General features: G+C 38.1%; 1 protein-coding gene across 5 annotated transcripts in view; it reads left to right on the forward strand.

The window, feature by feature from the left end:
- The window catches only part of CDK6 (cyclin dependent kinase 6), a 138,432-nt gene that overhangs the window by 39,551 nt on the left and 78,860 nt on the right, over positions 1 to 20,021 (forward strand). For all 5 annotated transcript variants that reach the window (XM_032674977.1, XM_032674942.1, XM_032674951.1 and 2 more), the window contains exon 4: positions 16,729 to 16,896. In XM_032674977.1, the coding sequence (XP_032530868.1) occupies positions 16,729 to 16,896 (168 nt within the window). The remainder of the gene's footprint in view (positions 1 to 16,728; positions 16,897 to 20,021) is intronic.

Here is a 20,021-nt window from a genome sequence, read left to right on the forward strand (position 1 = left end):
GAAGTCCAAATAAACACACACATTATTAGTAACTTCACAAGCAGCTGCTAGAAGACAGAAAATTTAGAATGGAAACACGAGTGAAATAACAGAAATACCGTTTGTTGTTTGTTCTCCATACCATGGCAAAGGAAAATATTTAGAAATTGAAATTATTAATTTATTTGTAGTTTTAATAAAGCAGGCATGGGTTTGTAGGATTTGCCAGTGTTGGTACTCCAGAGCACAGCTATGGGTCAAATCTTATTGTGGTGTAACTGTGGAATTCTTAGGGTTTCTCCAGGGGTGAGTGTGGAGCAACGCTGTTAGCAGCAGTTAGCAAGCAGCCTTTCATTTGTTTTCATGCAAAGCCTGAACAGTTTGCCATTAAGAAAAAACAAACTGCAAAGGTTTGAGCTCCTGGATGAAATCTGTCCTTCATTTTTGGATTGGAAACCTTATCCAAAGACTCATAAACTCACTATTTTAGGTTGTTCTTACTTCTCTCTAACCATTACAGCTATACAGAACTGTCTCTTCTATAAAACATTTAAACTCATGCTGGAATATATACCTGCACCTTCTGGTTCAACTTCAGACCTCAAAGGAGAAAATCCAAAGGAGCAGAGGCTCTGCTCCAGCAAAGCACTTAAGCTTCTGTTTAATTTTATGTCAACAGATTGCTCCAGTATTAGAAGAAATGAGGTTGAAAAACTGAATTAGAGGAGCTAACAAAGGAGAATCAGTTGTTACCTTGTGCTACTGACCTGATGAATTCCAAGGTTAGAGCAAACAACAGTTGAAACTGTTGTTTCCATAGTCTCCGATTAGTCATAAACATGTGTTTTGCTTGTGTTTAAATGCTTTGTCAGAGGGAGGAAGTAGTCTTCTCTCAAAACTTACGTGTAAGCAATGTCTGTGCCTTTGGAACCAGACTCCTGACTATTCACAAGAATGTGTCATAGCTGGTCATCATGGTAAATTGACTCAGTAATGGAAAAGGGCTCCAAGGATCACAAGGTTTGGTGGACTGGTTTGTTTATTTTGTTTTTCATTAATATCTTAACTGTTCTGGCCAAAGGCTATTCCGTTTGCCTTCTTTGAAAATAATGACAGTTGAGAATACCCATTTACAAGAAGAAGCTGTATTTTACTATTTTGACCAGCTCATTAGATGTCATCACATTCTGTCTGTATTAATGTTGAACAGTGTCTTATACCATAAAGGGCCCTTTGAAATTAGTGGCTTAATTAATTAATAAATTAGTGACTTAATAATTAATAAAATTTGCCATTTTAATTACTTTCATTAAAATGGCAAAGACAGTTACTGCTCAACAGTTTTCACTATTGCTAAATATGTGACTTTACAAACAGCACCATAAAAATTCTAAGTATTCTAAAATGTCCCACTTTTCTGGTCTATGCAATAGGAAGTGTTGCGCCGTAACTTTCAAATGCCAAAAATAATCAAGAAGACATGTTAGCCATTCTTAAGAGCATTTAATTTCCAAGCCAGTAAATTCAGCTGCTGATTTTTTGTCCTTTGTTTTAGGATCTGATGGTTCTGTTGCATAACTACAATTAGGGAATCTCAAAAGGCTCCAAAATGTTACAATATTCTGTGGATGCAAATGCAGGGTTGTTTTTCATTTAGCTTTACAGCAGGGAAGGGGCACTGGCATGGCAGTGTGTTGCTTTTTTTTAACATCTAGTTTATGATTCATTTTAAAATATTCTTTCATTCAGAATTAACTTCAGATATTCCTGTTCTGACAAGCAGGGTAAATATTTTAGCAAGGACTTTTTAGAGAGAAATTTTGACAGTAACATACCCCTCCCTTAGTGTTACAAAGGAAATACTTGAAATCCAACCCCAAAGTCAGCATTTTAATGGAAATGGTTCCAAAAGAATACATAGGATATTACAAATGTAAAATGCAGTTAATGAAAGAGTATACAGATGTCTTTCATGTATTTAAATAAAATTGTCTAAATTGAGACTTGAGAACATCAGCAGCGATCTCTGAGCCGTATGCTTGTAATTACAGTAGTATGTTGTGTATAACTGTCATTCAGTGAGAAACAACACAGACTAAAAAGGAAGATGCATAGAAAAAGACTACGTTAAAGGAGGAGAGACCATCTTACAAAGCACTTTTTATTACGTTTTTGCCTTGGGAAGAAGATATCCCTTCCTTTTATAGTTTGCTCATGTAATTCCTGCTGATGTCTATAGGGCTTATTGAAGACTAGGAAAAGGAGAATAGAGGCCAAGTTGCGTGGGCTATAGTGAACCAAAACTTCAGAGACATGCATACTTGACAGAAAGTTTAATATAAAAATAAACCACACTTTCTCTGCTTGGTTTCTGGAGCAGAAAGTTGCAAAACAAGCAGAAAACTTTTGGTTCTCGATGAAATGGTTAGTTTAGGTTCCTTACATTATCTACTCTAAGTGTTTCATTCTTTAACCTCTGTTTCAATGAAAGGAATTTAGACCTAGCTTGACTTAGGTTTATCTCTGTGAAGCTGGGGCCTTGGAAAATATTTCTGAAGTAGCTTTAGCCTTATGTTTGCATTTTGTTCTTTTGCAAATGTGGTAGAGGTAACCTTGATTTGCTAATTAGTGGAGTCACGCTTTATTGTGACAGAAAACTAAGAACAGTCCTTCAATGAAAATAACAAAGACCTACGCCATGGTGATTGATGAGAACGTTGTACAAGTGAAATGAGCTGGAAAGTCATCATCTTGTCTTTTCCTTTGCCACAGGAAAAGCATAGCAGAGAGATTTCTTTTCTTCTGGTCCTGATAAGGAATCTAACGAAGCATAAGGAGAGGTTACACAGCATGGAAATGTGTTACACCCAGCTGCTCACTAGCTTGCAAAGCTGCAGTCAATAATACAGTTGCTATTTAATAAACAAAAGAAAACAGAAGTCCTTTGATAGTGATCCCTAGCCTCTCTCATGTGCCCTTCTGAAGATACAGTTTGTTTCTACTTAATTGACTGTAATTTTGGAATAACATAGAGTTTGATATTGTATTGTATGATTTGTATTTATTTTATTGTTGTTGAGAGGAAAAACAAAAGACTTGTCTTTCTGGGACCTGATTCAGCAAAGTACAGACATATGTGGTCCAGGTTGTCTTCATGGTAGCTACTTTTATTCTCATAGGTTTTCCATGAATGGTTATAGTGAAGATACACAAGAAGATAGGTAGTTTTATTTTCCCAATTGGCTTACATAATGAGTAGCATACTTTTCTGCTTGTCACAGGTTACCCTTTTGAGAAGCAATATTGCATTTTTTACAAGCTGCATTTGTCCAGTGCATGATTTGTGACACTTTACTTTTAAAAGGCACGTCTTCATAAAAGCAGTTTGTTCCCTTGATTGGCTCTTTTTGCACGCTAACTTCTAACATACCTTCAGCTTTTTATTAAAAATCTCTTAGAGTTTGTTTTGTTTAATATTCAGGAGATGAAGGAAGGGAGAGAATATCCTTTGCCTGTGAAACATTGGAGGCCATCTTCTCCCCTCTCAAGACAACTATTGATTCACGTTACACCTTTCCCCTCACCCCCAAAGTAGAGCTGATTCTTTCCTATTTTGTTAACATTAAGAAATAAGTAGACTCATTGCTTATTATGTCACTGCAAGTTGAAGATGCGTCCTTTTCTTAGGATCAGGCAAGTGTTCAAAAGAAAACAAGGCAAGGTTTACACTAATTTGTGCTAATGTAAATCCGTGTCATTTTGCTCAGCCCTGGATGGGCTATGGCACATGTTACTTTGGAGAGACTCAGCAAATGTGTAACTGAAGACTTAGCATCTTCCACCACTGCAGCCACAGCAAACATCACAGTCACATCTCTGTCTGCTACAGTTTGTTATATCTGAAATCCAGAGATGAGCTGATGAGGCATGCTAGTAACTCACATCTTCTGATGACCTGCTTTACTCATTATCACCTGGCCTGTGGGAGACAGTAACCCAAAGAGGTGGAGTAGGACCACAGGCCCTACTGTGTGGTAGAAGAAATGGCTGAGTGGGATGGGATGCAGTGCAGGCATGATGAAAAGGGTCAGAACTGGGGATGGAGCAGGAAGGGGCAACAGGGCTCATGAAGGGAAGAAAGAGAGAAGTAAAAGAAAAGATAAGAAAAGAAAGGAGAAAGTGATAGACAATGTAAGTGGAATGGAAGGGGTAGCCATTCCTGTAGTCTAGTGCTCCCTGCAAACTTCTCATGCTTTCAGTGAAAACAGAAGACTTGTGTGTACTTGCCTGATTTCTCTTGCAAAATCTCTTCTCTATGCTTTGTCTGTAGGAAGAGGTGCTTGCCTGTTTCCCTTGCAAAGCTGTTGGTTCAGGAGCTGTTATTTTTTTGTAATTCAAGTTAATAGAATTGCAAATGAACTGCTGCTGTAAACATGGAGAACAACTCAATCTGCTGAGTGCTTCCAAAAATCAGCTGTCTTGTCCCCTACTTTTAATTTAGGTGTAGTAAGGCATCAGTCAGATTCTCATCCTGAAGACTATTTTGAGAGCTCAAACAATGCTATAACAGCATTGCAAAATGATATGTAAAGTCATTGGATTGGAGCTCTTGGGCAAGCTGTCCCCTCGCAGCTCTTTCTTGAAGTGTATTTATACCCATAAATTATATTTAAAAAAAATATATCTTTCCTCTTCTGTATATCCTTGATTTTCTTGAAGGTTGTTAAGCCTTTACAACTGAAAGCAAATTCTAGTTCTTTAGCGTATTTAACAAACATTAACCAGTTAATCTTTGCAACACTCATGAATTAGTTAACCATTATCCCTGAATTTATAATATGGAGCAAGAGAGGCAGCAAAATTAAGTGCACTCCTGCGACTAGAGCTCAGGTAGTAGTAGACCCCAGTGCCATTGTACAGCATTGACAAGCACCATGATTCTTCTGCTGTGCAAGTACATTACAAGCTAGAAAAACCCCCAAAATTGAAAAGTGGCTTTTAAAAAGTACATAACTGAGCTTTTATTTATTATGTATTCCCTGGAGAGATTAGGAAGAGATTATCTCCTTAATTTCCTTGGTATTCATATCTTTAATAAAAACTGTTAGCTATTTATTAAAAGTGTCTAACTTTAGAGAATAGCAGTATTTTGATGTCTGGTGTCATGCTGACATTTTTGTCTCAGAGAAGGTTGTCTGCATCTCTCTGAAGGTCCTGTTAGTTGCAGTGAGTGTGGGAGGAGAATGGAAATATTAAAAAGCAGTGGGACAAGCTCAGGTCTTTGATGGATAGAGTCCCCATGACTTCATTGGACTTTGGCTGTGCCTGATACGAGATCATCTTCTTCCTCAGCATGCGGGTGTCATTCATGACTGTGCTGAATAAAGTTTTCATGATGGAAGCACTCAAAATTAAGTCCAAACTCTTCAGTAACCCCAGTTCTAATTCAAAAAAGTGACTCTACTGTCTAGCCTCTTTTACAGGGCCTTGAGCCCTTATGGACCACAAAATACATTTGCTTATATATCAAGAAATCGGTCAAGGCTGTATTATAATGTTTAAACAAGTTTTCCATTAAACAGAAATTACTAGAATGAGTTTATAATTGTGAGGAAGCCAAAGGAATTAGCTACCCAAGTCTTATTGATTTCAAATGATGGTTATGTTTTTGATCACTAGGATCCTTTTGACTGCTTTTTTTCTCAGTTTTAAAAAATCGTAACTTACTTTCTTGTTGCCGTGCAGGTGTTTCATCAAGAGCCCATGCATTTCTAGTGGCTACTATTTAAAAAAGCAAGTGAAGAGAGAAATTAAAGGAACAATCTTCTTGAGCCTTTTGTGTCTAGCCAAGGATTTGACAGTTTTCAAAAAAGTCTGGGCTGAAAGGTACAAAGCTGCCTTGGGTGTATGAGATCTGATCATCCAAATCCCCTGGGATGCTCCTGAAGACTCATCCTTTGTTGTTATGTATCAGTGTATAAACAAATCAGTGTAAACACAGCAGACAAAGCCAATGAGAATTTCTGTAGAAATGTCAGTAATGTTGCCAAGGTGTTGATGACCATTAGGAAAAGTAGTCTGTCATAAATCTCTATGTATTTACATAATTTGAATGCTCCTCTGGACCAGAATCCATGTGGTCTAAGCTGTTTGCACATGATTTTGAGCACATCAAGATCTTAGTCTTTGTTCTCGGGTTAGCCCTTCTTGTGCTTAGGTGACAGAGTAGGGCAGTCATCTTCCAGGGCCTTCCATGTTATCTCTAATGTTAGCTTAAGTTAGCAGTCCCTAAGAAAAATTTACAGATTTACTCTTCTGGGAGACTTTACCTCCTAAGTCCGAAGCTGTTTGTAAAGCATTTTTCTTGATGTATGTGCACAGCATTGTTTCAGCTTTCTAATCACTGACCAGCTGGCTTGTTAGTGAATAGAGCTGTGGGCCCCTTGCCACATTTCATGTGAGGTCTTGGCTGGGTGGCCAAGCAGGCAGCCTGCAGCCAGTGTCAAAGCAATTCAAGAGGTATTGGCACAGCAGTGTCCCCATTAATTTCTGCTTGTCACATGCTGTCATGCAAGTTACACCAGAGAGGAAATGACCGTTAAAAAAAAAAAAGTATGCCTGTGGCACTTGGTCCCCTCCAGACATTATCCCCGAGGTTAAACAAGTGGATACAATTAGCTGCTATCCACAGACAGCTGCAGGGAAGGAGAAGCCGAGATCTGGGCCCCACAGCAAAGTGTCTTTCCTGTTAGCAAGGAGTGTTGTCTGTCAACATATGCCATATTTTAACCCTTCATGGAGTTTGAGTAAATTATGACCAGCAGTGTCAGGAAGGTGCTGGTGAAGAGCTATAGTGCTGCTTGAGCAGCATTCTTGTTTAGGGAAAGGGGTTGGTCTGTTGATGCCATTCCTTGTAAGGAGTGGTGTGAGGGGCACTGGAGGAGAATCCACTCATCAGTGATTGATAATTTACTGTAGTTTGTAGATTCTAGCAGGGAGTGAGAGAGTGATTTCTGTGAATTCCTCTCAAAAGCATAGTGAAGTAGTTAAGGGGAGTCACATCCAGCTTTGTAGATTTTCTGGATGGTAGTATGGCCAGTCTTCGCGAACGAAGATTTGGGAAGGGTCTTTACCCTTCGAGCCTGCGCAGTGGATTTTTTAGGTGAGACACAGTGTGCGCTGAGCTGAGCCCACCCTTTAATCCTGAGGTTCATCTGCCGGGGCCGAGCAAGCTTGGACGGTGGCAGTGAGGTCCTCAGGACGTAGGTTTGTATAGAGTGACCTTCTCTTAGATGGATATCTAATTACGTCAGGAGAGCTTCCACAAGGATTGCAACAAGTGATGATCAGCTTAGGAGGTCCCAAAATACAGATGGGGAATGCAGAAACAAAGACTATGAAGAGGAAGTGGTAATGATGTCCCACAACAAGAGAAGGAAATATATACTATTAGGAGCAATCAAAAATCTTTTTTAAAAACTGAAAATACTAAGCTCTACTGAGAGGTGATAGAGATAGGGGTGTATGCACAGTGCTCCAGAACAGATTGAGTTAGTCAAGTTTAAGTCTGGCTTTTACCTCAGAAGAGGCTCACAACATCAGTCGAAGGAAGAATGTGACTTGTCCTGTTGAGAAACGTGATTACTAAAGATGCTGGAATTATATGATGAAAAGTGTGTTCCAGAATTCAAACTGCAGCTCTGCCCCAGCTATCCAGCTGGACCTGCTGTGATGCTTAGATACCAAATTTGGGCTGTTGTCAGTCTCTAGACATGTGCTGGAAGGGGCTTCAGAGCCAATGCATACAAATCACAGGTGCTAAGTCATTTGTGTGGAACTTACCAGTTGGGTGAAGCAGTAAAGAGTTTGGAGGATTTCTCGGTTCATTTTAGTCCTCATCTTTTTTTTAGATGGTATGAGGAATAAAAGAACTGAGTGTGTAAGAACTTGTCAAACCAGGAAGCTCTGTGAGAAATGGCTGTCTCAATACAGTTATAAAAAGCTTGTATTAAAAGAAAGGAAGTTTCCCAGAAAGTATTTGGGGATGTACAAAACTGTGATATCATCCGGAGATACAGGAAAAAATCTGTGTTTTTTGCTTATCTTGTCTCAGATCCATAAATTCTGTTAATAGCTATGCCTTCTGTTGGTTTTTCTACAGAGCACAAAGAGTGGAAAGGTTTGAGCAGTGAAAAAGACTATTAATCACAGTCACATTTACCTGCTATAAAATTTTCACATACAGTAGAGGTCTTGCTAACAGTGCCACATTTGCCAATTTCTATCAGGTTGTTAAAACAAGTTTCCCCTCTGTTCTCATTGAATTTGCATATATTTTATCTTAAAAACGCCAGTAGCCAGATAGGAGATACTGTATGTTGCATTTGCATGTCTGGTAATTCCACTTTGATAGGAATTTTTGGTACTCTGACTGACTGAACATAAGTAAGTAGGACAATAATTACATAGGTTTCCTTTCAGTCGTGCATATTCTTCTCATCAAATATAAAAAATAGCAGAGGAAAAAGTAAAACTTGAAAGATCTGTATTGCAAAATGACTCGACAGGTGTTGAACTATAAAATTAGAAAATTATGTGGAAAGACTTATATATACTTAAATAGTATGCGTCCACGTGTGTGCCCAGGCATGTGCATTTACATAGGTGTCCCATAGATGTTAAGTAGACATGTTGTATTTGGTCTTTGGTTCACGGGTACTGAGATCAGTGTGGAAATCTGGCACTATTAAGATAGTGGTAAAACAGACATGTACTTAGGCTGAAACTTTTAATGACCCCTAAAATATTAATCCAGGTCCCCTTAAGGAGGGCAGACAGAAGGTTCCTCAGGTGCATCTACTGTCATAATCTAGTTTCTGCAGCAGTGCAAATTCAGTGGTTCTTTTCTAACTCAGAAGGGACAGTTGACAGAGGACTAGAACATGTTAAACCTGCTGTGGTGGCTATGAATTGAATTCAATCTGCACACAGGAGTACGACCATCAAGGAAAATAGTGCCTCAGTATACTGAAAGCTATGATATATATATACATAAAATTCAATCATAAACTTATGGCAATGAAATAGTATTGTTAAGCCTGAGAGCTTTTCAAAGCCTTTTTTTCCATGGACCTCTATAGTTTAGTTAAAATTTTGTATTTTTCCTAAATTTTGTGCTCAGTTGTGGTACTTTTGCCTGAGACTGACATATAATGTTTGTGATACACAGGCAGGTCTGTGCATAATAGTGACATTTGCCAGTTTTACTAGTCTGGCTGTGAACTAATAGACTGATTATTGTATTTCACAGTAATTTAAAGGACTTCCTAGTCGTGGTTACCTTTCTACTTCCAATAGCAACAAAATAGTCTTCAAAACAGTGTTTTAGAATCTCTATGCATTCAGGTATTGTATCTTTTAAATTGCTACACAAGCAGTTCTAGCCATTAAAAAAAAACAAACAAAAAACCAGAAAACCAACAAAACAAAAAACAAGACAACTTCGTTATATTTGTTTCAGTGTTTATTGCAGTGGACTACCATAGATAGCATTGCCTTTAATGGTATTATTCAAAACATTAAAATGCATGTATACATACATGCATATTTTTGTGAGTGTGCATGTCCATAGAGTTCTTCATCCTAACAATTGGATAATCCAGAATCCCTTGCATGATCTGTGCTTTCTTTCTTACAGAAGTCATTTAAAATAGATTAGAGACTGTTTATGAGAATATATTTTAAAATATCTTTTAATCTACTCTGAGTGTATTAAAGTATCTCTGATATGATTAAAATAATTTTACAATTCAGAGGTAATTGCACCAGTATTTTACTTCATATTTAAAAATATATATAATTGTTAATTATTTTCCAGTAGATTGTTTACCTTTAGGGTATCAACATAGAAAAATTTTGACAACTATTAGACCAATTCCTTGTGTGTGCTTGGGAGATATTAATAATGCACTAAATGAATTGGCTGTATTTTGCTCTGCACAGCATTTTACTCTAAGAACAGAAAACGAATGTTTTGTATAGTAAGGTTGATTAACATGGCTAAGTGAGTGGATCATTTGAATGTATTGTTTTCTTATCAAAACAATCAACATATTTAAATTGGACGTGCTACGAAGTTCACATTGTCTTGGTACTCTGTAGTTCATTGACAGGAATATCACAGCAGTCTTCTCTTATGAGGAATGACCCTTAACCCTGTGAATACTTTCATGAAAAGCAATAGAACTACTCTGAGATAAACTGTTGCCCAATGTAATGAAAATTAAGAGCTTTATATCCTGTATATCGAGTTGGATCATGGATGACTCCTGAGAAGCTGTAGTGTGGTTAGGAGAAGGCAGAGAGCGCAGCCTCCTCCTCCCCTGTCTGAATACCCTGCAGGGAGACTGAGCAGAATAGCTTTCTCCTGAGAGAAGGAACAGGGCACAAAGGCAGGGATCTGTCTGCTCTTACTGTGTCCCAGCCACTGCACCCAGACAGCTGCATGGAGAGGAGCATCCTGCAGCTCCGCAGACAGTGGCAGATTGCATGTCTGCCCCCACCATCACAGTCATGGCATTCTAGATAGGCTGGTGTGATGGGTTCCCAGCGCAGTGTGAGGACAAGAGTTAAAAAAGAAAATCACTGTATTTAACAGGGAATCACTACGTTATTGCTAATGCCTTTGGGATTCAATATAACAACATTAATCATGTCTTTTGCTATTCATGGATCTGTACTGTGTAATTCCTCAGGAATGCCATTGTTTTTTTGGCATTAATTAATGTTGACTGTTTGTTACAAAGCATAACCATAGAAGTGCTGTAATTATTCTGCTTCAAAAATGGGCCTCAGAGAATGTGACAACTCTTTAAACTTTCATTCCATCATGCTTAAAATCACTCTTTAAATTGAAAGCATTATGATGGTTGAGGGTTCTGTATAATCCTGTAGGATATGAAGGAAGCCTCATCCTGCTCCCCTTTTGCTCAGAGAACGTCCTGTTTCAGTGAGAGGCAGTGAGCCTTTTTATCAAACTACCTTGACTGATTCATTACACATTGCTGTCTAAAACTCATCTCCTTTGTTTACACTTGTGGTCGCCTTTTACGCAAACACTCCTACAGGAAATGTTCAGGATGAGTATCCCAACACCTGCCACCCAAAATAGGGACATTGCATTCTGCTCAGCAAAAGGAGAAAAATGAGTTACAGATAGACAGAAACTCTGGGTGAAGGATGCAGGTTGTTGTGCAGCTGCATGAGATACTCCATAGAAAAGTAGGAGAAACATTAGGAGATTTCAAAGGATTGTTGTGCTTTACAAAATGTTAGCACAGAAATTGAGCAGGAAGAGGAAAATAGGCAGGTAGAAAAAAATGAAAAAAAGCCATACAAAGCATGTGTTAGTATAAATTTAGAGTTTCTTATAGCTGACAAGGTTCTGTACTGTGTTGCTTTTATTTGGTATTAGGAAGTCCTATCACCATAACAAAGAGCAATCTGGTTAAAGGTTTTTCTTTCTTTATGTAGTAGCCAATGGAGGAAGAGTTTGAGTTTCACATAACAAGCAGCCAGTCATAAGTGTATGTTACTTTGGGGTGCATGTGTCTTCTGAAGTCATATTACTTTGGTGTTTTCCTTCAGGTTGCATCTTACTGTGTTCCCCTTTACCAAGACAAAATGTAGCATTCATGCCTTTACCACGGTTGTGGGTTAGCCTAGCCCAGCAGTCAAACTTCCACCTAGGAGCTCACTCACTTCCCCCACCTCAGCTACAGAAAGTAGAAAAGAGCAAGAAGCAAGAAAGCTCATAGTCTGAGAGAAGAGAGATTGCTTACCAGTCACATCATAGGCAAAACAGACTCATCTTGGAGAAAATCAACTTAGTTTAATACCAGTCAAGATAGATATTGGATTGCTAATTCAGATGGTGGTGAAAAAAGGCAGATGTTCAAATAACACCTTCCCCTGTCTTTTTGCAGGCTACACATCACTTCTGACTGTCCTCACCCCGAGCAGTACAGGAGAATGGAGTGTGAGGGGTTGTGATCAGTCCATTGCAGCTCCTCTCTCCTACTCCTTCCTCTTCACACTTTCTGTCTGCTCCAGCCTAGGTCCTTTCCACAGGCTGCAGTTTCCTCAGGAATATCTGCCTGCTCTAGTGTAGGTCCTCCATGGGCTGCAGTGTGGATATCTGCTCCACCGTGGAGTACCTCCTCTTTCTTCTCTTACTTCTCTTCCTCCTCCTGTCACCTTGGTGTTTCCTGTGCTGTTTCTCACTCCTTTTGTTCCCTTTTCCTCTTTTCCTCCATCTTTTTCTTCCCTTTCTTAGTTATGTTTTCACAGAAGCACGACTGTCCTGGCTGATAGGCCCAGCCTTATGCTGCAGTGGATCCGACAGAGCTGGCTGGAGCTGAGTGTGTCTGGCAGGAGACAGCCCATGGTCTCCCCTGACAGAGGCCACTGCAGTCCCAGCTGCTGGTGCCCAGGCACCAACACCACAACCAACTTCACAGTTTCTTTTTATTTTGAGTAGATATTTGAATGTTTTGTCGTAAGCCATGCCATCCTCTTTTGGGTTAGGCAGGTAGAGTCCTCCTCCAGAGAATCTGGCTGGTCTTAAACAAGTAGTAAGTTACTGCAGATAACTCACAGGTATTTTCTTTGCAAGTCAAGAAGGTTGGTGACTCTTAAAGAATCAGAGTGGTATTTGAAAGCCAATGGCTTGGAAGGGATTTATGGATCAGACACTGGAGGAAGATTAAGAGGGGTCAGTGAAAGATAGAGTCAAGAGGGGACAAGGTGGAGACAGAAGTCTGTAGGAGGTCGGGCTTTTTGCTCCTGCGGCCCCTGAGTGGGGAAGTGTGTGCTGTGAAGCTCCCTTTGGCAAAGGCAGCAGCAGCTGCTCAGCCTCGCCCAAGCCTAGCCCCATCCTCCTTGATGCTAGAGGAAGAATATGCAGAATGTACTTCTGTGTATTATTGAGACTCATGACATAATACGGTGTTGCTTGAAAAGTTCATCATAATTTGGTCCTGACTTCACTGCTGATAAATTCAGTAAATATCAGACTGAGCAATCATTGTCAATACCATATATGGTGGAACAGGCAAAGATACAGCATATCCATAACAAATTTTGCTCCTGTTTCCATTATGAGGCTTTTACAAAAATTAAAGCTACATATTTGCCTCTAAAGAAAGTGTGTTTGTTTGTTGCATCCCAAAATATCTCGGTTTTCCAGTCATAGATAAATATTTTAGATTTCTGCATAGACTGAATTGAAAATGTAGCCTGAAAAGGAAGAAATTGTAAAGCCATGATTGTCTGAACATAACCACAGGGGGATAATGTACATATCTTCAACTTGAGCAACAGCAGCCATCATAGGTTTTGTAATATTAGAGCATGACAGAACTGTGTAGTCTGAAACAACAGGCACATTCTGTGTCTTGTGTTTGTAAACATGCACTATCCAAAGAACATCTGATAGACGTCAGTAGAGGTTTGATCATGACTCATTAGAGCTTGTTCCATTAATCTCCTAAGGCATGAAACTTCTTGTTTGTGTAATAGAATTGATCACTTTTCAATTAACTTTTTAAATATGATTTTATCTGTAATTCCGAAGTGCAGTATGCCTCTCTACCACAGAAAATTTCTCAGTGAAAAGCAGACATGGAAAAAACTAATCCTTGAGGCACATGAAGACTCTCTTGCAGTTATTTCTAGATCATAGTAATTGAGATAATACTGGGTATTCATCACTAATAAAAATGGATCCATTTCCGTCAGATGAGTGGAATTATCCTGATTTAATTAGGTAGTGATCTGGCTTGTGCATGTTTACGGCTTTTATCCAATTTGCTAGCAAAGGTTAGTATCTTCTGGTGTTACAGTGTCAAAGAAAGCACACAGCCCAGACTGAATCTGATGTTTCTTACAAGTGGCTGAACAAGAGAATGAAATCATTTCTCAAATGTGAGGCCTAATGGTTTTTGACTAGGCTTGTGTACAGCACAAAATTAATCATTCATTATGGATAAAAAACCAATTTAAAATTCTCTCTTTTATTTGCTTTGGTATTGAAAATCCATTTGTGCAAATAAGTATCAAATTCTAGGCTGTACTATTTGGGGCTTATTTAAAATGCGTAATAATAAGCCCATGTCATGATTTTGGCTTCTGCTCTTTTCCTAAGTTGCTGGGAATTTAAAAACAGGACAAAAATACCAAATAGTCTTTTTACATCCAAGCACCCTTCTTTACACACATGAATCTCTGGGCTGTTCTTCCAGCATAATTTTAAACTGAAATCTGTTCATACCTGTAATAGTAAGTAATAATCATAATCAACAGTCCAAAATGAATACTAGAGAATAGCCTATATGGACTAATTCTGAATTTCCTGGAAGAGAAAATACAGCATTTTTCCCCCTCAATTTTTCTTCTTCTTTCTAAGACCTTTTAAATTTACAGTTTCCTGGTACACTTTTCTGCAGCACATCTCATTTTTTCTGTGTGAAAAGAACTTCTGTAAATTATATTCATCTCTTGAGTCCTATGAAGGGAGGGAAAGATATATCACTTTCCATTTTCAAATATTTTCTTCTTTTACCTGTGCCTGGAAGAAGACTGCTTGCAACTTGCTATGAACAGAGCAGAAGTGTGTTTGCTGTGCTTGAGGAAGAAAGTCGAAACAAAACCAGCATCAGTTATAGGAAAAAATATTCTTGATATGTTTGGTAACTGCAGGAATGAGTTTACATACTTGACAAATGAGTACGGTGCATAAATGTCACCAAAAAGGGACTTGCCAGGGTCTACTGACTAATCCTTCATTTCTTTAAATGATTTTTTTATTCAATATTATGTCTACCTGGAATAAAAAAGTAAAAATAGGCCCACATTCAATTAAACAATTAAGTTCGTACTTAAAATAACCATACACTTCAATGTTCTTGGTGTGTTCTTCACATCTGCAAGACTGATCCAGACTGTTGAATTTTGATATAAGTTATAATGACAGGGAGTGAGCAGATAGGACATGTATTAATTCTGCTGATGAATGAAACCCACAGAGCTGTAGTCCTAGTTCTTACACAAATTTCTAAACTGCAAAGGAAAATAACATAAATATAAGAGGATTAAATACACTTTGTATATTTGTTTTAAAGATGTAATCTGTATTATACCAGTTATCGAAATTATCAGATCTCAGTTTTTTCTGGGGAAGCAAAGGAAATAAAAGGCATCAGCTAACAGGAAATGGGGTTCTTGGTTTACCACTATCCTTCAGAGGTGATAATAATTAAATGCTGTCACAGCATCCATAGCTTCATTGTAGAATCTCCATCATCAGTCTTCAAATAAAACCTTTTATTTATTTATGAGCAGGCTATATACAGAAGTGGCCATCTTTTATCGGAGGTCAGGTTAGAGCTTCCAACCTTAATATCTATACATTTTATAACATTTTCTGTAAAGATGATCAGGGAACATTACAGGAAAATAATAATTTTGTGTTAAATTACATAGCAGTGTCTGTAAAGTGTCCCTTAAAAATGCATCCAACTAAAGCGGTGTTATCAATTTGAATGTTTTGAGCTATTTTTAAACCCATTTTCAGATATAATTCCCTTTAATAGTGCCTTGAATATTTACTCAAAACATGCCTAAGTCCATAGAGAAGAACAAAAGCAATCAACTTCAATTTATCCTTCTTCCCTTTTCTCATATTTCATGCCACGCCCTCTCCAAGATTATATTGGTTGCTAATAACAGGATTGGCAGACACCCTGCTGCATGGCTTATGGAAAGGGCATATGTCACCAGCAAACACAGAACTGAAGTTTCATGAGCTCAAGTCAAGTGCATACAGAAAATAAACTTTATCTGGTTTGTTGCTTTCTTGTTGCAGCATCTTCTTGTAACTGCCTGTTTTGCAAATATAATTCTAAAGTTGACATTATAATTCTAATTTGGAATTCAGGGGATTTCTAGTATTTGGTTTTGAGTTTGTTGGTTCATTCTTTTCACATTACTAAGATTGATGTGAAAACATGAGTATAGATCAAATAGTTTCTTCAGCTGTGGAAATGTCATATAACAAAACAGAAAGAAAAACAAGAACTGTTAGGTATTATTATTACACTAATTTAGTGCTAAACTTTCATCTAAAGATAGTTTCTGTACTATTCAGTAAATTCTGTACAACAGGTTTTGCCAAGTGAACTTTTTCCCTCTATAACATTAAATCCTGAGAAGTTTGTCATTTAAACGGTTTTTCTGATTGAAACAGATCTTTGTTCCTGTTGAAATGAATGATAAAATTTCACTTCACTGGGGCAGGACAAAGCATAAACTAGTGAGATGGAAAATGATGTGTGGTTTAAAGTTAAAAAAAAATTACTATGTATTTTTTTTTTACTTGAACAGCATTCTTTTAAAGTTGTCCTGGGATTTACAGACATGCTTTTGCTATTTCTTTTAAGTATATTGACTAATCTTAATACTTCTGTCAATCAGCTTCAGTTCAACTAGAAACAATACACTAAGGATACCTGTTCAAGTCTGTTGGTTGTAACAACATCCTGTCCATTTTATATTATTAGTTGGTTTTATCTCCTGTGCACATATTTAGGTTGATATTTAGTAAATCAGTTTTGCAGATTATGACAAGGAGTTTGCTTGTCTGCCTGGCACTTCCTCTTGATAATTGCATATTAATTTCTTCCTTATATGTAGGATATGATGCTTCAGCTGTTTCGGGGACTGGATTTTCTGCATTCGCATCGTGTGGTGCATCGGGACCTGAAACCTCAAAATATCCTTGTAACCAGCAATGGGCAGATAAAGTTAGCTGACTTTGGCCTTGCAAGAATCTACAGTTTTCAAATGGCTCTTACCTCAGTGGTAAGTTCTCAAGGCTTTTTTTTTTCTTTTAACCTAGCAGAGTGAACCATCTCTACAACTGAAGTTACTCATGTCTCTGAAAAAAGTTACTTTCCAGCCAGGATTGAAGTTGTGGTTACGTTGTACAAGTAATCGATTACTGATTGCTGGCTCTAAATTAAATCATGACTGATTAGTGAAGGATAGCTATGTGCTAGTTTTCTGAAACTCCATCAGTCAAGCTTCTGTAGTGATACTGACTTCTTTTGTACATTAAGTCAGACAGGTAGGGTTGAAGTTTCTGATCCTGAGGTATCTTGCCCAAAAAAACCCCACAGGTACTTGAGAAAATGCTGCACTGTCGCGCTCTGATTTTCCACCTCTGTGAATATGGATTCAGTGCTTCCTTCTGTATGTTACTAAATGATTCCAAATAGGGCTGTGCTGGAGGAAGCTCAGATGGACCTGGCAGCCAAAATCACAGCTATTTCCCAAGCTAGCTGTTCAAGAGCACCCCCAGCATCACTAGGACCCCTGCTACTATTGCCCCTCTCCCAGCGGCTCTCCTGGTTGTCCTTGGCTCAGACATGAGGTCACTCACAGAAGGTCGAGCTCTCTCCTGCATTAGTGCTGGAGATGCCCTGCTAGCTCCTCACTTTTTGACCCCATTTCCATATTTGCTGGCCCTGCCCCCCAGTCAGCTGCTATTAGATTGGGACGGCATCTCTGAAGCATGTTGAAGAGCAGCCATACTGTGTGTGTGTTTGGTATCATTTAGGTTTGTTGCCTGCTCATGATTTTTTTTTGCTTCCATTTTCTATTCTGAATATCACAACTGCCATGACAGTATCACTTACGATAACAACAGAAAATGGAGAACTGCTAAGAAAAGAAACTGAAAGGATGCTCTTTGCATTTTACATCATATTGTAGAAGTGAGCCTGCCTCATGTTGATAAAAAGCAATTTATTCTTATTATTAGTTACTGCAGGGGTCTTCCCATTGTTATGTGATGCATCTATGGACACCTGGCTTCAGTGTGAATGAAGGCAGGAAGCAACAGAAAATTGTATGATCATTTTGCTAAGCATAGGAAAGTGTCCTTGTCATATAAAGCATATGTAAACCTGTGTTTTGGGACTAGGTTTTTTCATTGCCTGTAGGATTTAGTCTAATTCAAAGCTGGAGGAATCTGTTTGCTGAGATCAATGAAGACTGATCATGTAGTACCTCAAAACAGAGCTTTGAAGAAAACGAGAGAAAGGTTCTTCCTGAATTGACGTAATTTTTTGTTTCCCAGTTACCAGTAGCAGCTTCAATTGATCCATAAAATTATTTAAGCTAAAATTGAAGAATATTGTAAGTTTTCCAGTAGGATGTTTTTGAAAAGTTCTTCATATAATAAGGAAAAAATATCTACAGAACTGAGCAGGAGTTTGCCCATGATCATGTAGCCTTCATAGGAAGGAAGGTCAAAAGAAATAGAGTGCATCTACCATGGCAAAAGACCTGCTTGTAAGAGAACATTGCCAGAATTACTTTCTAAAGGATGTACATGTGCTCAAGTATCCAATACTTGCATGCTAGAAATCATGTTTTAAAACCCATTAGCTAGTACCCTTGGCATTGCTGTGAACAAGAGTTGCTCAGACTAAAGGATTATCTACATGAAAGTTTGTACTGTGTTCACATAAGCATTCCAGTGTCATTGCAGCTATGCTAAAGAATATTAAAATAATTGAATCATTCAGTGACAAAGGATAATCAAGTATTAAAAACTATTGACCATGGCTTTTTTAAGTTAAAAATTTATTGCTTTTAACACATTTAGTGTTTAGCACCTTCAAAATAAACTTTTGTCTGGGTGTGTAGAAACTTATAGGGGAGTGTTGCTTAGAATGTGATAAATGTGATATGGTTTTAAATGTCAGTCTTTGTTGCTTCTACAGACTGATGGTCAGAAACTTCTACTAAATGTGTATTAGGCATCAATTTTTCTTTTCTGATTTTAACTTTTACCTTTGTCTAGCTGTTTGGGTGTGCAAATTCTTCTTTTTTTTTCCCCTCAGTACAGAAAACAAAACCAAAAAAAAAAAATCCAACAAACCCAAACTCCCAAATTTCTGGTTTTTAAACTTGAAGACATTCTTGATTTTGCCATTCCTAAAATAGTGTAAATTGTAGTTATTCACACGGAAGTGAGTAAACTTTCATTGACTACAGCAAGACCAGTTTTGTTTTGAACTGTTTGCAGAAAAAAAACGTAGCATTATAAAAGCTAATAAAATCCTATCTTGCAAGGATTTGCTTTGGAGTATATTGAAAAGTGATAGTGCAGACAGCCTAGTGATAAAAGGCCCATTGCATGTGCTATAATTGTGATTGATAAAAGGGCTCTGCAGCATTTCCTTCAGAAGAGAAGCTTTCTGCAAGATAAACTACAAGAATCAACTTTTGAAGTATCAAATCGTTCCCAAGATGCATCCTCATTCATTGCTCACAAAGAAACTCTTCAGATGGGAAAAAAGAGCTTGCCATGAAAGTAATCCAGTAAAAACCGATCCAGCCCAAGTGCTCTGGGTGCTGCAAATAGTAACTTCAAAGCAATCTCTCTCTAACAGCCAGTTATTTACACAATGCTAAAGAATCCTTCTGGCAGACTGGTTGTCCAGGCATATTGCTGTCATTTAAAGAAACCTCTTGATATTTCTATCAGTGAATGAATAAAAGATTCAAACAAATGTTATGCAGGCTTGGGGGGGGCAGGGTGGAGATCACTGCTCCCAGCTGTGTTCAGACTGAGAACTGATATGGGTCTGAAATAACAGCAACTAGAAAGAATGAGGTCGGGCAGGGGTATCTCAGATGGTAGGTAATAAGGCATGCTTTTGGTTTCATACAAAGTTAGACTATTTTTCAAGTGTTGGTGTTGGCCCTTGGGGAAATTTTGAATAGGCTTTGTGGTAACAGAGAAGCTCTGTAGGACAGAGGAGGTGGATCGATGTGACTGTAATTTTAGAGCTTGATAGCAAAAGCTAATGAACTGTCACTTTTTTCCTGGTGCAGAAAAATAGGCACTTCATTCTGCCTTTCTCTGAGCAAAGGAGCAAGTAAGTGGGTGTCTGGAAAATCTGAAGTTGTATTAT

The sequence above is a fragment of the Chiroxiphia lanceolata genome, chromosome 1 (genome assembly GCF_009829145.1).
Source record: "Chiroxiphia lanceolata isolate bChiLan1 chromosome 1, bChiLan1.pri, whole genome shotgun sequence".
Classification (NCBI taxonomy): domain Eukaryota; kingdom Metazoa; phylum Chordata; class Aves; order Passeriformes; family Pipridae; genus Chiroxiphia; species Chiroxiphia lanceolata.